The 20,853-nt window shown below is 40.0% G+C and overlaps 1 protein-coding gene across 3 annotated transcripts in view; it reads left to right on the top strand.

Moving 5' to 3' along the window:
* fam189a2 (family with sequence similarity 189 member A2) overlaps nt 1–19,793 on the top strand; it is an 81,461-nt gene extending 61,668 nt beyond the window's left edge. Inside the window, exons 3-11 of one of the 3 annotated variants that reach the window (XM_067600209.1) lie at nt 4,491–4,601; nt 10,029–10,148; nt 10,283–10,390; nt 12,110–12,243; nt 12,475–12,610; nt 13,717–13,789; nt 14,540–14,707; nt 16,963–17,300; nt 17,437–19,793. In XM_067600209.1, the coding sequence (XP_067456310.1) occupies nt 4,491–4,601; nt 10,029–10,148; nt 10,283–10,390; nt 12,110–12,243; nt 12,475–12,610; nt 13,717–13,789; nt 14,540–14,707; nt 16,963–17,300; nt 17,437–17,754 (1,506 nt within the window). In that variant the 3' untranslated portion in view covers nt 17,755–19,793. Of the gene's footprint in view, nt 1–4,490; nt 4,602–10,028; nt 10,149–10,282; nt 10,391–12,109; nt 12,244–12,474; nt 12,653–13,716; nt 13,790–14,539; nt 14,708–16,962; nt 17,301–17,436 lie in introns of all 3 variants that reach the window. The other 2 variants (XM_067600202.1, XM_067600218.1) reach the window with 2 other exon arrangements.
* The last annotated feature ends 1,060 nt before the right edge of the window (nt 19,794–20,853 follow it).

The following is a 20,853-nucleotide window of genomic DNA, read 5'->3' as shown; positions in this document are numbered from 1 at the left end:
CTGACATCTGTGCAAATTTTCATGAGTTTTCGTGCATGTTTAGGCCCTCAAAAATGCGTTTGTTTCGGAGGAATAATAATAATAATAATTCCTTCAGTTTCAATAGGGCTTCGCACCGGTCGGTGCTCGGGCCCTAATAATAATTCCTTCAGTTTCAATAGGGCTTCGCACCGGTAGGTGCTCGGGCCCTAATAATAATTCCTTCAGTTTCAATAGGGCTTCGCACCGGTAGGTGCTCGGGCCCTAATAATAATTCCTTCAGTTTCAATAGGGCTTCGCACCGGTCGGTGCTCGGGCCCTAATAAGAATAATAATAATAATAACTCCTTCAGTTTCAATAGGGCTTCGCACCGGTCGGTGCTCGGGCCCTAATTAAATAAAACTGTGCCCTTCTGCTGTGTTTAAATGTATACAGTGGTAACTGCTTATAGTGATTACAGTTATAGTGATCAGCTGCTTATATGGATCAAAAAGCTCTGAGACAGAATCATTCATATACAACATTTATGCTGTTTAAATAAGCCGTCTATAGAAATCAAGTAGTCCGCCTACAGTGTTCATTTTGTGTCTCTTCATACATGACAACATATGGAAAAACATTTTAAACCACGTTAATCTATTTTTGTACTTTACTCCCATGATAAGCGTCTGCTGCTGTGTGAACACTGAAATCATGACAGAGACAGAATGTCATTTTCTATCAGTGACAAACGTAGTCTCCTCGAAACTTATGACAATGGGGGGATTTAAGTAAATTTCACTGCTTCAAAAATGTGCACACTGCGTTTGAAACAGCTGTACTGTATTTTGAAACAGTCATTAAAATCCATATCTATATTCATGTAGGCTAATGAATGAACAAATGTCAATTAGATGGTATTCTGCATGACAAATAAAGAAAAAGAAAAGGTTATCATAATCATCTGCTTATAGTGATATTTGACCCGGACAGACGTGATCACTATAAGTGGCTTCCAATGTACTTACATCCTTCTCCAGTTTCCAGTGAATTTTTATCTTTCAGTGATGCTTGTAAATGGATCCTGTGAAAGAAAAAATGTGTCAAAGAGTATGATAATGTTGGAAAGTTCTCTTAAATTGCCTACACCATCATTTTAAATATACATCTGATATTATCTAGCCTATTGATAATATAACCACAGTCATTAATCTGAATGCTCATTTATTAACAAATAAAGATAAATCTGTGAGCAGGAACAAGCACTGCTCTTCACTTTCACCAAGCAGACTCATCAAGCTGAATGTGGGGATTGAACCATCATCTGTCTAGTAATAAGTTCGCTCCTCTAACCTTTAGGCCATCACTGCCCACCTACAGGTATCTGTCATCAGTTTTGTGCTCAAGTCACCTCGTTAATTGCAGCAGTTTTGCCCTTTTTGGTGAAAACTCCTTCATATAGTTTCATCAGCAGCTTTGTTCTACTGCGGAGAAGAACACCGCTCTAGTTTTTTCTTCTTTTTGCGACATAGTATCATCTTTTTGACAATCGACTGTTCTAGGCTGCTTATGTACTCCGTGCACGTGCACACTTCAAGCTTATTCCAGTCTGGCCAGACTAGAAAGTTGACGTTAATTCTAGCCAGGCTTTTTCAAGTAAGCACAGCTTTCTTTAGCTGCGTTGATGGAACACCTTTAACTTTGGCTGAAAATGCCAGGAACGACTCTGAGATACATTATAAATATCATTCTCAAGGTCCTGAGATGTCATAAAGATTTACTTAAAGATTCTGATGTCTTCTCATCAGGCTTGCTAACACTCCACACATTTACTCCCAAAACAAAAACAGCAGAAACTTAAATGTATGAGAGACAGTCTCAGCACAAAATGTTCTGAATGGTGTCAAAAGCCTGCAAAATGAATACACAGCAGTGTGGCAGATCATTAATGGCAGATGAATTAAGCTATGTAACATGCTGTAGATATCAGCAGCTTGTATGGGACATAACTGTTTTGTATTCATGTGTTGGTATGTGCACATGCATTGAAGAACTGTGGAAGTGGAACTAATGTATGACTAAAGTTGTGTCTTATGTTTCATTTATTTCAGTCTGTGTTGTTTATCCTCTATGTAGTCCATTTATATATTTCTCTTCCAAGTGCAATATTTATGTTTATCCTTTTTATGGAGGGTTTTCGGTTCCACTGTGGACACATTCAGAACAACTCTCTCTAGATTGTGAACAGGCACGTTTTGAACGGGCACTGCACCAGCAATGGATTAATCCTGGAAGGCTGTTGATGTAGCACTTCTCTCCTTGTGAAAGTAAGGGCGAGTAGTAAGTTAACGGCGATTATTCGACCAATGAGAATTTGGTCGGACGAGAGCATATCGACCAACTAATCGACCAGCTGACCAGCAGACTACAGCCCTACACATAACCACGTTCTCTAATGCAGCCATCAAGTTTAAATATTCTAGACCAATAGTGTTTTAAGGGAAGAAGATACTTTTGAACAGCTTTTCTATTGCCAGTTTTCTTTTTTGTCATTTCAATGCTATTTTCAGTCTATGAAATGAAATTGATACTTTTTCTTTTTTGCAAAGCTTGTCTCAGTTTTTACTCTTTCAAATAATCAACCATCTACATAACTTTTCTGTACACATGTTTTTATTTTTCTCATTAATTAATTAATTATTATTATACACATAAGATTGAGGGAAAACAACACACCTGAAATTGCTATGTTTGTTCTGACTTGTTTCATGAGTTTGCCTAATTTGCATAATTTCATGATAAAAAATAAAGATTATAATACAGAAATATATTGTATGTGGGTCTATATTAATAAATTCTAACAGAAGAATAAGATTTATTTTGTCCCTATTCACCTGTGGTGTCTGGCCTTAAAACACATCCACCCATACTCACATTTAGGTTACTAAGACATTTCCCATAGGCTTGGCTATGTTGCATATTGAGCCTACTAGTACAGAGACAATAGAGGATGTAAAGTAGGGATGTCATTGATTAATCATTTATCGGTTAATTGATAATTAACTGATAATAATTCAGTAATAATTCAACCAATTAGAAATATATTGACCGATAATGCAGAAGACAAGGGACATGCAGTTTAACTGTCAGAAACGGTTGTGTGGATTTGCTGTAGTACGCGGTTACGTTTGGTGAAACAAATGTACCTCCCTTCCTTCAGAGGAAGAAAAAAGTCAGAGTTCACCCCGCTCACTGAGACAATGTGTTGCTGAAAGTTGTTGTATGGCGGCTGTGCAGTTTAGCTATCTGAGACTCATGCTAACACTAAACTAGCATCTTGAACAGAAGCAGCTGCTCAGTTAATGCAGGCTGAGAGCTGAGTGTCAGACAGCAGGACTCTACTTACACATGCTTCCAACAAAATCAACACAAAAGTGATGAACTTTAATAGCTGCTCTGAGTATAAATATATTTTAGTGGTGACAGTAAATGAGCAGCTGTTTACAGCATCTGGACTAACATTAGCAACAGTGAACACATACATCACTCCATAATGTATCAGCTCTGCAGATTATTTTATATTAAACCAGTCAGACTGAAGTGTGTTATGGGGAGATTAGGTTAACATGTTATACATTTCCATTGGAACACTATTATTATTATATATATATTTATTTTTATTATTTATTTTAGTCTAAAATACAATGTAAAATACATTTCACTCACTACTGTATACACCTGCCGGGCACACGGGCTAGTTAACAGTTAGGCCTTTAGCCTACAAGACACTGTTACTTTCTGTAATAATAACATGTTATTAACTTTAAATTGGTAGGCTAAACGTGAACTTGCCCAGCTCAAGGGTAATGTTAGCTGGCCAGCTACCACCTGTAGCAAACTGTTGTCTACCTGTCCATCATTTATGATTGAACTTTCAACCACAATAATACAAATCTTATCTTGTTATTCCATTATGTGGAATTCCAATGTTTGATCTGTCACTCTGTCAATATGAGCTAAAGTTGAGCGATGCTCCATGTTTAGATATTCCGTGCTGGTATGCATCATGCACACGTCCACTGTAAACAATCCCATTGGTTCGTGAGTGTGACAGTTTGCGAAGAAGAGCATCTGGTTGGACGCATTTCACAGTTTATTTTTACACCATTGATGTCCACAATTGAGATAGGGAAGTTATCTCTCTCCCTCTCTCTCTCAACACCTCACCATCCCCCCACCCCCCCCCCACCCCACCCCCTGTCTTATGCACTATAAACCTCAAAATCACTTTGACTGCAGTAGGGGTGATTTTTGTGATTTCAGTTGGACTTCTCATATTTGTGTGTTGGCATGTGGCCTGTGCTACATCTCAACTCACTGTAACTGTCTTTATCACTGTCTCTCACCATTTGATTACATCATGTCTATTGAATCTTGTTGTATTGTTATAATATGTCCATAGGATTAGACACAATAATCCATCCTCCCTCCCATCTTTCATCCCCAACTTCCCCCATCCCTCCATCTCCAGGTCAATGTGTTTGTCCTGCTGTCTGTGGTGTGTGTGCTCCTTAATCTGGCTGGATTCATCCTGTGCTGCCAGGGAGCCCAGCTAGTTTCCAGTATGACCAGCTGCCAACTGGTGAGGCTGCTACCTGTTTGTGTCTGTTTGTTTTTAGTCTCTCCATTTGTAGATCCTCTGACTTCTTTCTCCTGCCTTTCTGTCTCTCTGCTTCCCTCTGTTCATTCTGTGGAGAGTCACACTGAAGTGGCATTCTGAGAACACCATGCTTAATAATCTACAGTAGTGCATTCTATATTGAAACAGTTTACTGGGGCAAGACATGACATGGCAAGTAAACCTTGTCAGTGTTGGGACTTGGTTAAGCTATCGACAATAATCAACGATTATCAAAAATAATTGTTAATTAATAAAATCAAGGAAAAAGGGAAAAAGATAGCCAATCGATTGATACAGTCTCATAACATGTACTAAGCTATCAATTTGGAACTCTGATTAATAATTAACTTAATAGCTATAACCAAAATTATCATATCAGTAGCTAGTAAAGGAAGAAGGATTTTGGAAGGTTGGCAACATTCACTCTTATTAAACAGACAGCATGTGTATCCAAAAGCATTTATTTAAAAAGATAAAAGAGCAAAACACACAATATGTAATCTAACTAATCAGGCTATATTATAGGTGTGTATGTGTTTTTGTGTGTGTTTTTGTGTGTGTGTGTGTGTGTGTGTGTGTGTGTGAATTGCAGGCAAACAAAATGGCTGACGGGATTCAAAATGGCGACGGAGGCCACATGTTCCTTTGTTCTGTTAACAAAGGAATAGAAGAGAAAGACAAAAGGCCAGACCATGTGGTGGCTTGAGACCACATGTGCTGGGCCAGAAGCAAAAGAGTATCTAAAGTGGGGCTTTAAACTCTCTCTTAAGTGTGTGTGTGTGTGTGTGTGTGTGTGTGTGTGTGTGTGTGTGTGTGTGTGTGTGTGTGTGTGTGTCTGTGTGTGGATCAAGGGTGCCAGGTTCCTGACTATAAACAGACATCACAACAATAGAGCTCAATGAACAACCATAAATCAAATCAATACATGTACACTGACATTGATTAAATTAAGCAGTCCTGTGCTTTGGCCATGTGTCATTCTATGCTGTGTCCAGTTCATTACCAAGTCCATGGAGAGAGAGAGATGCTTTGGTTTGCTGCTTTGTTGAGTTCAGTGAAGAGTTGTGGTTCCGACGCTGGATGGTGCAGTCTTTGGAGGGAAACTGGTCACTCCTTTGTCCTGCTTACAGAGTTAGCAGCTCGGCACTAACTTGCTTAATGGCTCCTGTTACTTGTGGGGTCAGCTGGCAGACTTTGTGTCTAGCAGCTGGCGCTAAACTTGAATCAGGCAGGCTCTGTGTTGCTACCATTCAGAGGAGAGTTCAGTGTCTCTGCCTTGAGCAGGCCACACTCAGAGCAGAGAGCTTCACTGCATCTCTCAGTTAGTGATGTAACGCTCGAAGCAGACTACTTGACACAATACCAACCTTTCAAAGCAAAAGTATCACAGTCCCAGCAAACATGCCCATGTGGGGCCACTGTGGGTATTAACTGTGGGCAGTGTGGGCAGGGCAAACCCACACTAATTCCATGTGGGCCCCATGTGGGTGAACCTATATGGGGCCCAAAGCAGTTTTGCACTTCTGGGCCCTAGTGAGGGTTTTCTGTGGGCAAGAAACTGTGGGCTTGCCCAGAGAAAGCACACATGGGCCCCCCCGTGGGATAGTCCATGTGGGGCCCAAAGCAGTTTACCAAAAGGACTGGAATGTAAAATTTAAATCTGTATATGTGATATGAAACATATTGGTGTTTGTCACTTTATTTGAAGATAATTGATTGGCTGTAGTTCCTGTTCACTGTTTGTTAAAAGTTTTGTTCTGCTGAAGGCATTCTGATTGTTTTTCTCACCCTAATGGTGGAACATGATCATCTAATCACCATCAGCTGTGCTACTAGGGTGTAGCCTATACAACATACCAGTGCCGGTGTCCTACTATGATTGTTGATCTTGAAGAAGGCCTGAGGGCCAAAATGTCATCCAAATAAAAGGGAAATGCATGTGGAGCCAGAGTGTGCAACCCTTCCTTCCTGCTCGAGTGTGCTTCCAGTGATCAGCACCTCACTATAACCCTTGGTGTGCATTACTTTTCCATTATATTCTAAAGCTTCAGAAACAACCATTTGGACCTTGTGTTCAGATGTTTTGTTTGTTCTTATTTATTTGATCTAGTATTTAACATTGTAATTCCCCATAAACAGAAGGACCAGAAGATAAATGGTTATTGGAGATCCACTGATGCCCCTGAGGAGACTGAATTATAATGTACTTATTGTCTTCTAATGTGGTTCTATGTGGTCATTGTTCTGTTTTATAAAAAGAAAGTTGTTTTAGCATTTTATTCAGTGTTCAATCCACATGCTCAGTTTTGTAATCAATGTTCAATATTTTTTGCTTTTTTCTTCATTTTTTCCTCTAACCTGGCTGTGTGAGTGAGAGAGAAGTAGAAAGTGTTTGAATGACTTGTTGAAAGTGAGTGTGTGACTGAAAGGCTGTGTGTGTGCAAGTGTTTGATAGAGTGAGGGCGGGAGAAAAAGGAAGAATGGTTAAAAATGGTTAAAAGCTACATTTAATTTAATTTCATCATAAAATTCATCAAAGAGTTTATAAAAGTAGCAAGGGGTTACTATAAACCTTATTAACAAATGACTAATTATCTCTATATATATTTGTACATCCACACACTGAGACAGTTTTTGGTAAATGACCTTTATGAAATAAAATATCACAGAGAACATCAAAGAGAAGGCAGCGGTGAGTTTACATATTTTGCATGTTTCATGACGTCTTGCCTCAAATCCTTACATATAAAAGCAATGTCAAAGTTGCCCAGCAGATGTCGCCATTTTGACTGTATCAAATGCTTCAAAACAGTGAACCATTTTCAAAACAATTGCGTCATATGATTGACTGCTTCAGAAAGCGTAGTTTCTCCCATCACTACTCTCAGCAGCTGTCAGCAGTCAGTATCCAGAAGAAAGAGAGCAGTTACTGCTGCGTCCTGCAGCAGCGGTGGGAGAAAGAGAGGGTGGAGAGGGGGAGCTCTGGTTTTGTTAATCTGATGACATCATGGGTCACATGCCACAGTGACCAATGGTAGGTCAAAGCTGGGTCCATGGGCGGAGATAATGTCCAAGTGTGAAGTACCCGGAGGGTTCTGGGTGACTGAGTCTTTTAAAGACTCCTTTTGAGTGAGGAACATGCGGACTGGCCGGTTAGGAAGATTTGAATCATTCAATAACCAAGGGAACTTGAGTCCTCCAGTGCACATACACTGAGAATGGACTTCAAATTGACACATAACCATTCAAATTTTCATTTGCTTATTTTCGGGGAATTTGGTTAAAATTTGCACTATATTTGAATGCAAACCCGACTATAGATAGCAGGTTGCAAGAGTGCTGTTCCATGTGTGTTCTTCATACACCACCTCCTGGACCCAAAAGACCAGCTTATGGACATTGGCTGCCCAATAATAATACATGATGACTTTCCTAAACACTGATTGCAAGACCACAGACGCTGTTAAATGAAACATTAAAAAATAAATGAACATTTTAACAAAAAATTTTAAAAAAGCAGAAATCTAAGATCATACACACCCAGGCTCAACAAGGACACGAGATTTCTGCTGAATCCAATGAGACTATATTTGGATCCTCTCAGGTCAACACTGGTAATGTGGTGTGTGTAGGTGTGTGTGTATGTGTGTGTGTATGTGTGTGTGTGTTTACATTGTCATCGGAGACCCAGACAGCCTGCATCTACTTCTCCCTGATGGAGTCGTTGACGCTGCTATTCCAGGCATCATTGGCTGAGTTCAGATCAATGGTGGCTGGACAGGAGAGAAAACTATCAGACTCACGTGTGTGCGTGTGTGTGCGTGTGTGTGCCTGCATGTGTTTGGCTGCAGGAAATGTGATGTGTCTTGTTGAGTCCAGAGCTGCACTGTGTGAACTTTTGACCTTTCCTGCTGTTGCATTGTCTTTCCTTCCTCTCTCTGCAAGGTTTCCTCTCCTCTGTCTCTTCCCTGACTGTTTCTCACAGGTATTTTTGTCCTGTGTGTGTGTGGGGGGGGGGGGGGGGGGGGGGGGGGGGGGGGGGTTTGGAGATATAAACATAAATGGTGTTACACAGTGTTTTGCACTCTGCTCTATAAATAGAGAGCTAATGGAAATCCAGTGCAGCACTCTTCATGTATCCTTGTTAGCCATCATTTTTAAGCAGCTATTTTTTCTACCTTTTCCCAAGCAGAAGTTTTTATCAGTAATGCTTTACTTTACAAACACTGCAATTTCATGTGAATCTGTCTGTTAAGGGTTCATGTTTGAACAGAGCCATTATGGAACATTCACATCACAGAGGCCCAAAAGCCACCACTTTCACAGATAGATGAAGTCAGCAACGTTACATGTTAAAATGCTTATTTAAGTGAGGACAACTGAGGTAAGGAGTGAGGTCAGAAAATGAGTGGAGGTAATACTGTTCTTGCATGGCTGGTCTTTTTGGCTTGTATTGAAGTTTGAACAGAGAGCTCCTGTAAAATAGTTTTTTATATACTTGTTAGTAGAGTAATAGTTAACTGCAATATGTCACAGTCATTTAAGTGTAAATGTTGGCTATTTGTAAACATTACCATATTTTGTGGACAGTGAAAAAAAGAATATCAGTTGATGCAGTAAAACCAGAGATATGATCATTTATATTCCACACATTCTTTTTTTAATTGGTAACTTGACTGCCAACAGTTGGTTCAGAGATTGGGGTGTGTTCTGTTTGTAGCGTAACCTCACTTATTTCTAGCTCCACACCCCCAGATGTTTTGCATTTTTAAACATGAAGTCTTCAGCCCTAACCGACGCTGACTCGAGTGATGTCACTTCAGTCGGTTCATCGGATTTCACACAGCTCCCTCTGGAGACAAAAAAGACTTTAAACAACTTTTTTTTTCACATATGCAGTATTATCCTCAACACATCATGTGTAAAATCAGCGCAGGGTAATTCTGGTTTATTAAGAGTTGGAGTTGAGCCATTGTTCCTATTAGAAATAATTATGTTGTGGTTTAGATGATGCATCAACTGTTTCCATCCATCTGTCTCCCTGCTCGTGTTTGTTGACCCATCTGACTTCTTTTTAGTGCACTTGTTAAACCAGACTGATCCAGGGGGACCAGCAGTCATCTAGAGACCAGGAATATGCAGGCCATATTTTGTCGCCACTTGGCCAGTAGTTGTTGACATACATTGCTCTTGACCATTAACCAACTGTTCAACCATTGTCACAGTCAGTACATGGACTAGTATTTATTTGTTGGTGATTGGTGGACTGAATGATTTCTGATGACAGTATTTTATTCTTCTTCTGGTAGATCATGATTTAAAGTTTAATTAATTCTTTAATAGTATTAAAAGCAGCCCTGTCTTTGTGTTTCCTGTGTGTTCTTTCAGAGTGAAGTGGGAGATGTGTGTTACTGCTGCTCTCTCTCACCCAGCTCCAAATGTCCAGAGGAGAAGCTGCTGGAGCTTCACCCTGCTCACTCCTGCAGCACCATGAGGATCCTGCTCAAGGTAGTCCACCACATCTCTTGTTCTATATGCAATAAAAGTGGTCATGGAGTGGACAACATTTGAGTTGGGTAATTCTATGAGTGACTCAATGACTCTATTCTAACTCATCTGATTGTGTCTTTTTTCTCTCCCAGAAAGTCTTGTTTGCACTATGTGCTCTGAACGCTCTGACCACCGCTGTATGCCTCATGGCAGCTGCTCTGAGATACCTGCAGATCTTCACCTCAAGAACCCCCTGCATGGTATGATCACATCACTGTTCTGTGCTGCATGCCAGGCAGGTCTGCTGCAGCAAGGCGTATTACTTACAACAGGTTGATGCTGTCTCAAGCCTTACTACTCCCTGGAAATATCCAAATCATAAATAAGATATGAGGCGATGATGATATTTATATTTTATTTATATTTTTGATTTTCAACACATTTTTACTGATTGTAATCAGCGGTAATGTTTACTGTTTACTGTGAAAAAGTTAAAGTACATGACATGGAATACCGTCATAAAGATATTCATTGAAGTACTCACTAAATCCAACGTGATGAGATGAGAAGGTTGAAACTGGGAAGTAGATATAAATGTGATTGAAGGACAAAAATACTGAACTTGGGAAAATTGAAAAGAAATCAGCTCTAAATGGAATATTAATGTACTGCTGCCAACAGTAAAATGAGATCTATGTAACCAGAGAAAGAGAGAAATTAGGAGGAAGAGGAGTAAACTAGGCAACAGAATCATGGAAAAGAAAAAAAATAATATTGACCATAGTCCCCAGTCTATTCACTCCAGGCCACTCAGACCACATTTGGCTTATGGGGTGCTTAAATCTGCCCATTGCAGGTCCATATCCATTTCTTACTGTGTTAGACATACAGTACTGTGCAAAAGTTTTTGGCACCCTAGATGTTTGGATTCTTATCCATTATGCAATACTATCAGGGAGGTGTCTGATCGGTCCCAAATGTATTCATGACAATGTATTCATTCAGGCTCCCAAACACTATTAATTTCCGAATGAATGGATATTTTGTGTTATTGTTGGCATTGAAAAAAAATATTTTTTTTGGCCTGGCAGGGGTTCTCGTTGGCCCAGGCAGCCCGCCAGGCTTGTACAATTATAGGGAAAACACTGCATACTGGACTATGATTGGAACTAGTTGATGTCACAAATCATGCTCATAGGCTCACCCCAAAAATTCAGATTTTCAGTGAGCACAGAGAAACGTTCCACTTTCAGCAGATGAATGTGAAAACAAACTCTGCATAGTGAAGCTCAAACATCCAACTGATGGAACAATAAGAAAAACTGATTCATGAGTGGAGGGGGACTGTAAATTTCTTCACACTGTGCATTGTGTATGCATCTTTGTGTCTTTAATTACCCATCAGGTACAGAGCACACAGCAGACTACACATGGCGGCCTCATTATTACTTTGTCTGTGCTCTTATACTGAAATATCACTTGCCCCACATTGTGGTAATTGAATTAAACTCAAATGTATTTAGGTACATTTACATTTAGGCACCATGTTAGACTAATATTAACTAATATTGATCCAATAAACATACTGAACTAGATCCGGAACTGAAGATTACATCGAGCTGACTTAAGGCCCCTATCATGTCAAAAATGAAGAAAAAGCTTGCTGCAGCTCTCAACGAACTTAAAAACATCTTGGTATTTATTAAAACATTTTCTACAATTGAAAGAGTGAGAAAGTGAGTTTCATATCTGTTTTATCAGACTTACTTATAGACAAGCACATGCAAAACATGTTTCTTGCAGTTTGTAATCTAGCCTTATTGGTTAATGTTCAGTGTGCATTTTGTGTATCAAATTAGTCTTGCCTGAAAGTTATTCACCCGTGACCAGTCACTTAATATGTTTTAAACAAGTGCATCTGATCTAATAGTATTTGAAATGACAAGTGAGTGATGTCACATGTCCCTGCTCTGTGATAGGACGAGCCCAGAGCCACAGTGGAAGAAGGGGAGGAGCCTGCCCAGGTCCCGGACCCAGATGAGTTTGTGGCCCCGGCCCCTCCTCCCTCCTATTTCTCCACTTTCTACTCATACACACCACGCCTGGCCCGCCGGTAACAGTGCACACACACACACACACACACACAGTCCTTTTCATCCATCAGTCCTCTGCGTAGCGGTATAGCTCTGCTTTGTTCATCCTTAGAGACAGCTTTCAGAACTGTGACTGTAAACTTGTCCTGCTTTCAGTGGAATGTGTCTCATTAGCTTGACACTGGCTGGTGGGAGTAGAACATGATATCTCACACTCATGAGCTGCTTGATGCTTGTCTTGTGTGTTCCAGGATGCTTGGGGATAGTGTGATCCCTCTTCCTCATATCTACGGGGCTCGGATCAAAGGGGTGGAAGTCTTCTGTCCATTAGACCCCCCACCTCCATATGAGGCTGTTGCTGGAAGCCCCAGCAATACAGTCCCTCAGGTACACACTGGATTAGGATGCATACAGTCACCTTTACACATGGTGGGAAAGATCTGGAATAGTCATCATCAAGATTATACTGTGCTTAAAGGTTCTATATGTAGAACAGTGAAGCAATTTACATGTATTAATGTTTTTTTTATTGCCAATGAGTGAATGGGTAGTAATGTAATGTAAAAAATGAGACCTTCCCCGACTTTCTCGGTTGTCTGTAAGACCCTGTGGACTGATTTCTATGTGAAGGACCTGGGCCGGATTTTCCATGAAAATCCAACAGAAGTGATGTTTTGCGTGCCTCCAAGTGCCTTACCTCTCTCCAGCTAACGTCAATGAAACGACCAGCATACATCACAACAACACAACAAAAACGATGCTATCCAACTACAAACAACCAGCAGATATTAGCTCTCCGGCTAATGAAACAGCTAGCTGCCTCCATCAACACATTTCGCAACAAAACACCCCTGCAAGGACAAGTCGTCCGCTCCTGAGCATACACAGCTAAAACAACATTATTTCCTCAACAAAAGAGCAGAGAGCGAGCACCAGAGAGATAGCAGAACATAGTTTACCCCCGTTGGATGGATGGATTAAAAGCAGCCTTTCTTTCACATGATAATAGCACTATTTGAAAATTAAGAAACATTTGATTTCACATTGTTGCAGTTTAAAGTTATGTAGGATTATTTATATAGAATTTAGGTTAGCCTGAAAAACTATAGTACAAACTGTAGTACAATTCTAAAGGTGACAGACAGTTCACCACAGGACAGTAATCCAAGTAATTTGGTGTAAGTGACGGCAACTTTGGCCTCACAACAGCATCACAACCAATACACAATGTAAAAACTGCAGCCAAACCATGTCACTGTCACTGATCTTCCTGAATTCATAGGGGTCAAGGGTCAAGAAGAACTCAACTGTGACCAAAATAAATGTATTAATTAATTATTATTAATAAATTAGTTTATTTATTATTAATTTAATTAATTTATTATTAATTTAAGTACTTAAGTTTGCCAATAAACTCAAATTACCAACTGAGCATTTTTGACCTGTTTGTATAACTGTATGGTGGTCTCTGTTTTTTGTGGGGTTTTTTTCAGGAGACAGAGGTTGCTCTGACAGAGCTCACTATAAACCCTACTACCACTCCTGAGGCAGGAGCCTCTGTTGAAGGTATGACACATGTCCATACAGCAGGCAGAGTTAGTGTTTAGGGCTAATTTAACATCAGTTTAATTTGGCTTCTTTGATTTACATTCTGTCCTTAGCTTAAATCTGATACAGACACAAAATGCAAGTGCAAGTCTGTCTGTCATGTTTCATGTTTTTATAATGCATCATACTTACCAACAAATTCCAATGTGGAAATGCAGAGCTGCCAAAAGCTCTGGACTTGGTGTTGACTTCTGTGGCAGCTGCAGTGGCGGTTTTTCAGGAACAGAACAATGAATTTCACTTTTACAAGACAGATCGATGAAATAATTGCTATTTAGACTGCATCTGTATACCACTCTATAACAACCTTTACTGCTGTGGTGATCATTTTGATAGGTCCTACAATTTATCACTCACTGAAGTGACCAACTCGATTGCATCGGAAATCGAGGAGCTTCAGAACCAGGTTTCTCATACCCTTGATCAAATAAAGGATGGAGAAGCACCAATGGGTTAGGCTTGGTGCTAAGCTAAGATCACAGGCCTGTTCAACACCACATCCTTGAGGCGCAGGAGAACAGGATGTCCTCCTTTACAGCCTACCAATCAACAGATTGAGAGATCTTAGAGAACTGGCTATACTAGTAGGGCCATTTTCAGGACTGATAACAAGAACTTCTGTTTTACCTTCATTTAGCTAAAGATTTTCAGATGAATGTCTGACAACTGGAATTTGTTCTAGTGTCTATCTGTCTGTCCATGTCTAAGACACAGGTCCACAAATGGAATCAGCTTCACCAGGCGTCGCGCCGCAGGCCAAGCCTCAGCTCCAGCCTACTCAGCAGCAGCAGCATGCTCTAGCAATGACACTTCAGAGGAAAGCAAGGATCCACCGCTCCAACAGTGACCCAGTGTTGATGGATCTTGCCGCTAAAGGTTCACTTTTTTCCTCACGTAGATCTAGACAAGTGTAAGATGAGAATCATGACACAGAGATCCAGCACAACAATAAGCCAGTCAGTTCAGTAGATGTTTACTGTCTCCAAGAGACAATGAGTTTGCAGAAAGGTTGAGCCCCAATCTTAACATTGAGTTTCCTTACCACCAGATCAGTCAATCAGTTAAAATAGATTCAATAAAAGATCTGTATAATAGATATTTTATTAAAAAGATTATAAAACATTATTATAAGACATTGTTTAATTTGGCTATCTGCGCAAAAGTATAGTCATTAAACTTAAGGTAATTACACTGTGTGACAATCCTAACCATTTTCTAACCACCACTGATTTGCAACTGCACTGGTGACACTTCACCATTCCTGATGTCCGCAACCATATCATTTGTCTTTTTATTATTTACCACATTTCAATATACATTCATGTTTGACAAATTATGATGTACAGTATTAAAAATGACGAATAATTCAGCCAAGTTAATTCTTAATACATCCTTAGTACATTCTGAGTGAGTATTATGGTATCAGCAACAAATGTAATGACCCATACAACATGTCCATGTGGGCCCCACTTGAGTTATTAACATAGACTTTGATAGAAATTCCATCAGATCCATATGTGTGTCTGAACTGCAGGTGTACTACAAGTGGAGCTCATGAGAGCAATCATCCCCAAACCCACATGGGTTCCTTCTTGTGTCCACTTATAGTATATTTATTTATTTACTGAATGGGACAGTGTGCAGTTTGAAACATAAAAGATGCAGTGCACCAGAGTTAGGTTGAAGCTAATTTGCATCTGTAGTCATGTATGGGATGATGACTGGCTCCACAGCCATGTGGGGCCCTTGTGGACCAAACTGGGGTGCAAATGGGGATATCTGTTGGTTAACATTTGGGTTAAATACTTGGCAAGTTACAGTAGCCTACAGGTTAGGACGCATGCTACATAACTGCAACGTCTGCACTTCCATTCCGACAGTGGACCTTTCATGTGTCTTTTCATATCTCTCTCTCCCCTTTTTTCAGAAGGCTTTTCTGTCACCTCTCTACTGTCGCTATCTAATAAAGGCATAAAATGCCAAAAAAAAGTATCTTGATTTTTTTTTTTTAATCATTGGGGTTAAACATGGCTGTTGCGCAAATTTAAATATTACATTAACTATTAATGCCTTTATTCGATAGTTGGCAGTATAGCCCAACTGATACTGGATTTTTGAAGCTGATAACCATATTGATATTTGGGAGTAAAAAAAAAAAGCAGAGGCCAATATATGAAGCAATAGTAAATTTTTTAACACATACACATAATAAGCAGAACATTTTGCAGTTGAGACATCAACTTGTCAGAGCTGTCTGGTGGGTAAACTACGTAATGTCGACACTGTTTCTAAATTACATCAAATCTAGTTTGGCATTTCTTCACTGTAATTTCTTGATACTTATTATTACTGTTATATTATTACTTACCAAATTTACACTGATTTGGTGTAAATATCTGCAACAAGCTAATGTTAGCTGTAGTTGACAGTGTAGAGATAGACAAGAAATGAGGGGAGATAATCATATTTAACTTAATTTTTTGTATAGTGAATGAAAGTGTTTCTGTGTAATCTGTTTAATATTTATATGACATCTTATATTCTCTGGTGTCATAAGCCCCACTAGTGGCCCAATCTATTCCTAATATGAGCCTGCATACTCATAAATAGGGCCCGATGTCAGGCCTGAGGTTAATCACTTACATTATATCTTGTGGCTCCAATAGTAACCCACATTAACCAATGGAGCCCATAAACACACTGAGGGTCCCATTTTAGCAGTTTATCCCTTACCCATGTGAGGCTCACATTAATATGTTGGCTGGAAATTGTTTTCTTTGACATGCTGCCTGTATACAGAATGATAATGCTGGGGATAAGGAGAAGACGCATGCATAGGGGCAGCCACTGGAGGCCAGACACTCATCTGTTAACACACACATCAATTGAGTAAAATATCTAAAATCCATCCAACCAGTTTAAAATAAACAAGGGAGACAACAGGCTCCACTTCTGTGACTTATTTTGAAAATCAAACATTTCTTCATGGTTCATCTGGTTGTTAATTGGTGGCTCTGTTTGCAAAGTAAGAGATGTTTAATAAATGTTTGTGGTTATGTCACATGACTGACCAGTAATAACTGAAGAGCCAGAACACTTACTATGTCCTTTCCCTCCGATTTCTTCTATAGTGCGGAGCAGCGATGCTCCCATCACTCCTTCTCTTCAGACCACAGATTCTTCCACCCAGACCTCCCAGTCCACACTGGCTGCCAACTCCCAGGGACGGGTCACACTCCGACGTGGGCACAATGACAGCAGAAAGCCCCGCCGGCCCCGGCCATCCTCCATGGTGGACTACCAGAGCTACCAACACACACAGCAACTGGTCAGGAAAATCCTGGAGCAGCCGGCTGCTCAGGGCCTGGCCCCTGAGGTTCAGGAACTGGTGGACAGTATACGACATGTCCTGCAGTCTGATCAAGAGCACATGGAGGAGGCTGTACGCTGTGCCAGCTACATAGAACAGGTAGGAGGCCATCCAGAGATTTATAACACAAAACTACAGATACTAACATCTCATACAAAAAACATTTAAATGAATTGTCAGTAAGTTTGTTCTGTGTGGTCTCAGGAACATTAATATGAGGTTTCATTCATTTCAGGTGTTCACTGAATCAGAGATGGGTCCCAGTCAGCCGCAGCTTCCCCAGCAGCAGCAGCCAGCAGGTGGCTCCTCCCAGACTTTCCCTCGACCCCCCAGGAGAAGGCCTGGTCTGCTGCACCTGCAGAGCTGTGGGGACCTCAGCTCCTTCACCTGCACTGCGCTCGAGTCTCTGGAACACAGAAGAAACAGTACAAAACTGGGGTCAAGAGCAAGTTCTAGAGCAGGGTCAAGGGCAGCATCAAGGACAGGGTCCCGCCCAGATCATCCTGAACGCCCTCACAGTCTGATCGGAGTCTTCAGAGAGACAGTGCTTTAAGGGGAAACTGATATTGAAAGTATGTAGGGCAGCAGCAACGGCTGATTAAGTTTGAAAAAAAAATTATAATCCATGGACTGCAAATTCAACAACTGAAGATGATCTGTGTGTGTGTGTGTGTGTGTGTGTGTGTGTGTGTGTGTGTGTGTTTGTCATATGTGCAAATGAGTGTGTGTGAGTGCAATTTTTTTTTAAATTTTTGCTATGCTTATGCTGTTTGTGACTGTATTTGTAAAATACAAATATATGGACACCTTATATTGTCATATAGTACTAAACATTTATTGATTTTATGTCAACATTGTACTAGGTGTGTATGTGCTCCAGTCAATTCAATACAGCTACATGATCTTTTTACATATATTTCAGTGTTATTTAATGGTCAGATGTATCAGCTTAACCAGACACAGATAAAACATAACGTTCAATTTTGCAGTTCCATAGTTTCTGAATAGGAAAATAGTTTCCTAGAAAGAAATTTGGTACTAATACAGGCCTTGAAAGAAATAAATATTCATTGATTATTAATTTATTATTGGAAACTTTATATTGTCACGTCACAGGTTGCCAAGCTTCCAGAAGGCAGGTCTTATCTAATATTAGCCAGGCCAGAGAGGTTGAGAGAGAGACACATGATGCTGCGGTTAGGAGCAACTGTTCATTGAGACAGTGATGGACAGTGAATGATGACCTTATCCCAGAAGTATTTTGGTTTAGTTTCTCTCTGCATCTATTTGTTGACCTGTTCTACCAGTATTACCTGTGCCGTGACAATATGTTGAGTTAAATTTATGTTTGTCTGTTGACAAATTTCATATTTTTTATATTCAACTGTCCTGCTGTGCACTGACTTAAATACACTCAAGGTCACACTAGGAGTTCATTAGTTCATAGTGTGACAATTGAATAGTGTCTCCATGTTCCCCATAGTTCCCCCAAATTACATAATTCTTTTCGGGAACGTCTGCAAACTTACTTGAAAATTATGTACCCTTAAATAATGTGTTACTGGTGTTACAGCCAGGATGGCTGGCTTGCCAACTTCCAGTTAACAAGCAACAAAGCTTGGTTGTTAACCAGACAAACAAGTAACAAGTAACACTGTTAAATCAGAGTTTAATGGCTGTTTGTGGAACAATTTATACTCTGCAGAGCAGGTATAAATGGAAGTGTATGATGTGGCACAGCTAATATGATAGCTCCCTCCATTTTGGACTGCCTCACCCTTAAATGTAAGAAAATACCAGGTTAACTTTATATAATGCTGCGTTCACATCATATGAAGGTAGTGATAGCAAAGATTCTGTGTTTACAGTGGCCACAGAGTTAGTCCTGCATTGTAAATAAAGCATCCATGTTTGTTTGCTTTTTCAGGCACCACTGTTGTATTCAGCATCTGGGCTTGTGGGATATATTAGAGCCTCCCAGTCTCAATTACAACTGAAATGTTGTCATAAACACTATTCACAAGTTGGAAACTGGTAATTCAGATAAGATAATATCCCACATGACATGATCGCAGCATAAGAACCTGTAGTGTTTGTTTGTTCTGGTACTATGTCTGTTTGTGAAATTCTTTAGCTATTCTACTATTACTTATTTTCATCTGTATCACTGAGTTGCCTGTAGACTGCAGTGTTTGTCTTGGAAAGGTATGGCTGTCCTGAGGAGTTACTATCATATCTGATGGTGCTCACAGGATGGAGAGACATTTCAAAATCTATGTACATCTTCTTTGGAATAGGAAATGTGAGATTTCTGGTCTTGCATAGTGGTATAATGCAGCTACTTCAATCTGCCTGACATCTAGTAAGATATGCTGGAAGGTTTCCAGACTGTCTGAACTTATTGAGGACAGAGAAAGAAAGCGAGTACATGAAATATTTTGACACTTTCTTTGTATTAGCCTAAGTCTATTGCACTGCAAAAAGTAGACCTTCTACAGACATGGCTGAAATTATTGGTACCCTTGCATTTTATTAAAATAATGCACAATTCGCCTTGAACAGTGTTGAAATTAAAAGATATTTTACTATCAATGCATGTCTATGTTTGGTTTGCAGTGGAACAAAACAAAAAAGTTGTGAAAATAACTGAATTCATGCTTATTCTACAAAGACATTCTAAAAAAGCCTGGACAAAATTATTGGTACCCTTTAGAAGTTGTAAGAAATAATTGATTTGTAGTTATACCTTAAGCAGACTATTGTGTTTTAATTAGTATCACAGGTGTTTTCAATCTTTTAATCACTCATGCTGCCAGTTTAAAAGGAGAAAATTACATGTGTGTGTGCATCACATTGAACATGGAAAACAGAAGGAAAACTAGAGAATGGTCTGAAGACATTAAAAAAAGGTTATAGCCAAGCATGGTCAACGTAAAGATTACAAGACCATCTCCAAAGAGCTTGATGTTCCTGTGACCACTGTTGCCAATAATTTTAAAAGTGTAAGGCCCATGGAACTGTAGCTGACATCTCCTACAGAGGAAAATTGGCCCAAGATTGAACAGGATTGCTCAAATGGTCGAGAAAGAACCAAGGAAAACTTCAATAAATATTACAAGCTGATCTTCAAGTTCAAGGTACAATAGTCTCAAGTCGTACCATCCATCACTGCCTGAATGAAAATGAGCTCCATGGTGGAAGACCCAGGAAGACCCCACTTCTAAGAGGGAGACATAAAAAAGCCCGACTGGACTTTGCCAAAATGCATGTTGACAAGCCACTGTCCTTCTAGGAGAATGTGCTTTTAACAGATGAAACAAAATTAGCTTGTGGACTTTGGACGTGGACTTTGAAATTTCATGTACCAACACATGGTGACATGCAGATGACATACTTATGAACATATGTATGTAATTCATATATTTCAGGATTTTGGGGGGGGGGGGTTGTATGCAAGAGGTCAGTAAAGGTCAATAGGGGCCTTCCGAACAACATCCCTGGGGTTTTCTCAGCCGTACAAGGTCTGATTGACTTGCAACCACGTTTGTCTGAAAGCTGGTGTTCTGCTGAATGTGTGACTGCCATTTTGCCCAATTACAACCGCAGGAAGTGCCCCAGAATTGACCCTAAAGGTCAAAAGGTCGACAGGCAA

The sequence above is a fragment of the Thunnus thynnus genome, chromosome 2 (assembly GCF_963924715.1).
Source record: "Thunnus thynnus chromosome 2, fThuThy2.1, whole genome shotgun sequence".
NCBI classification, from domain to species: Eukaryota; Metazoa; Chordata; class Actinopteri; order Scombriformes; family Scombridae; genus Thunnus; species Thunnus thynnus.
This window is presented reverse-complemented; position numbering and strand designations above follow the sequence as displayed.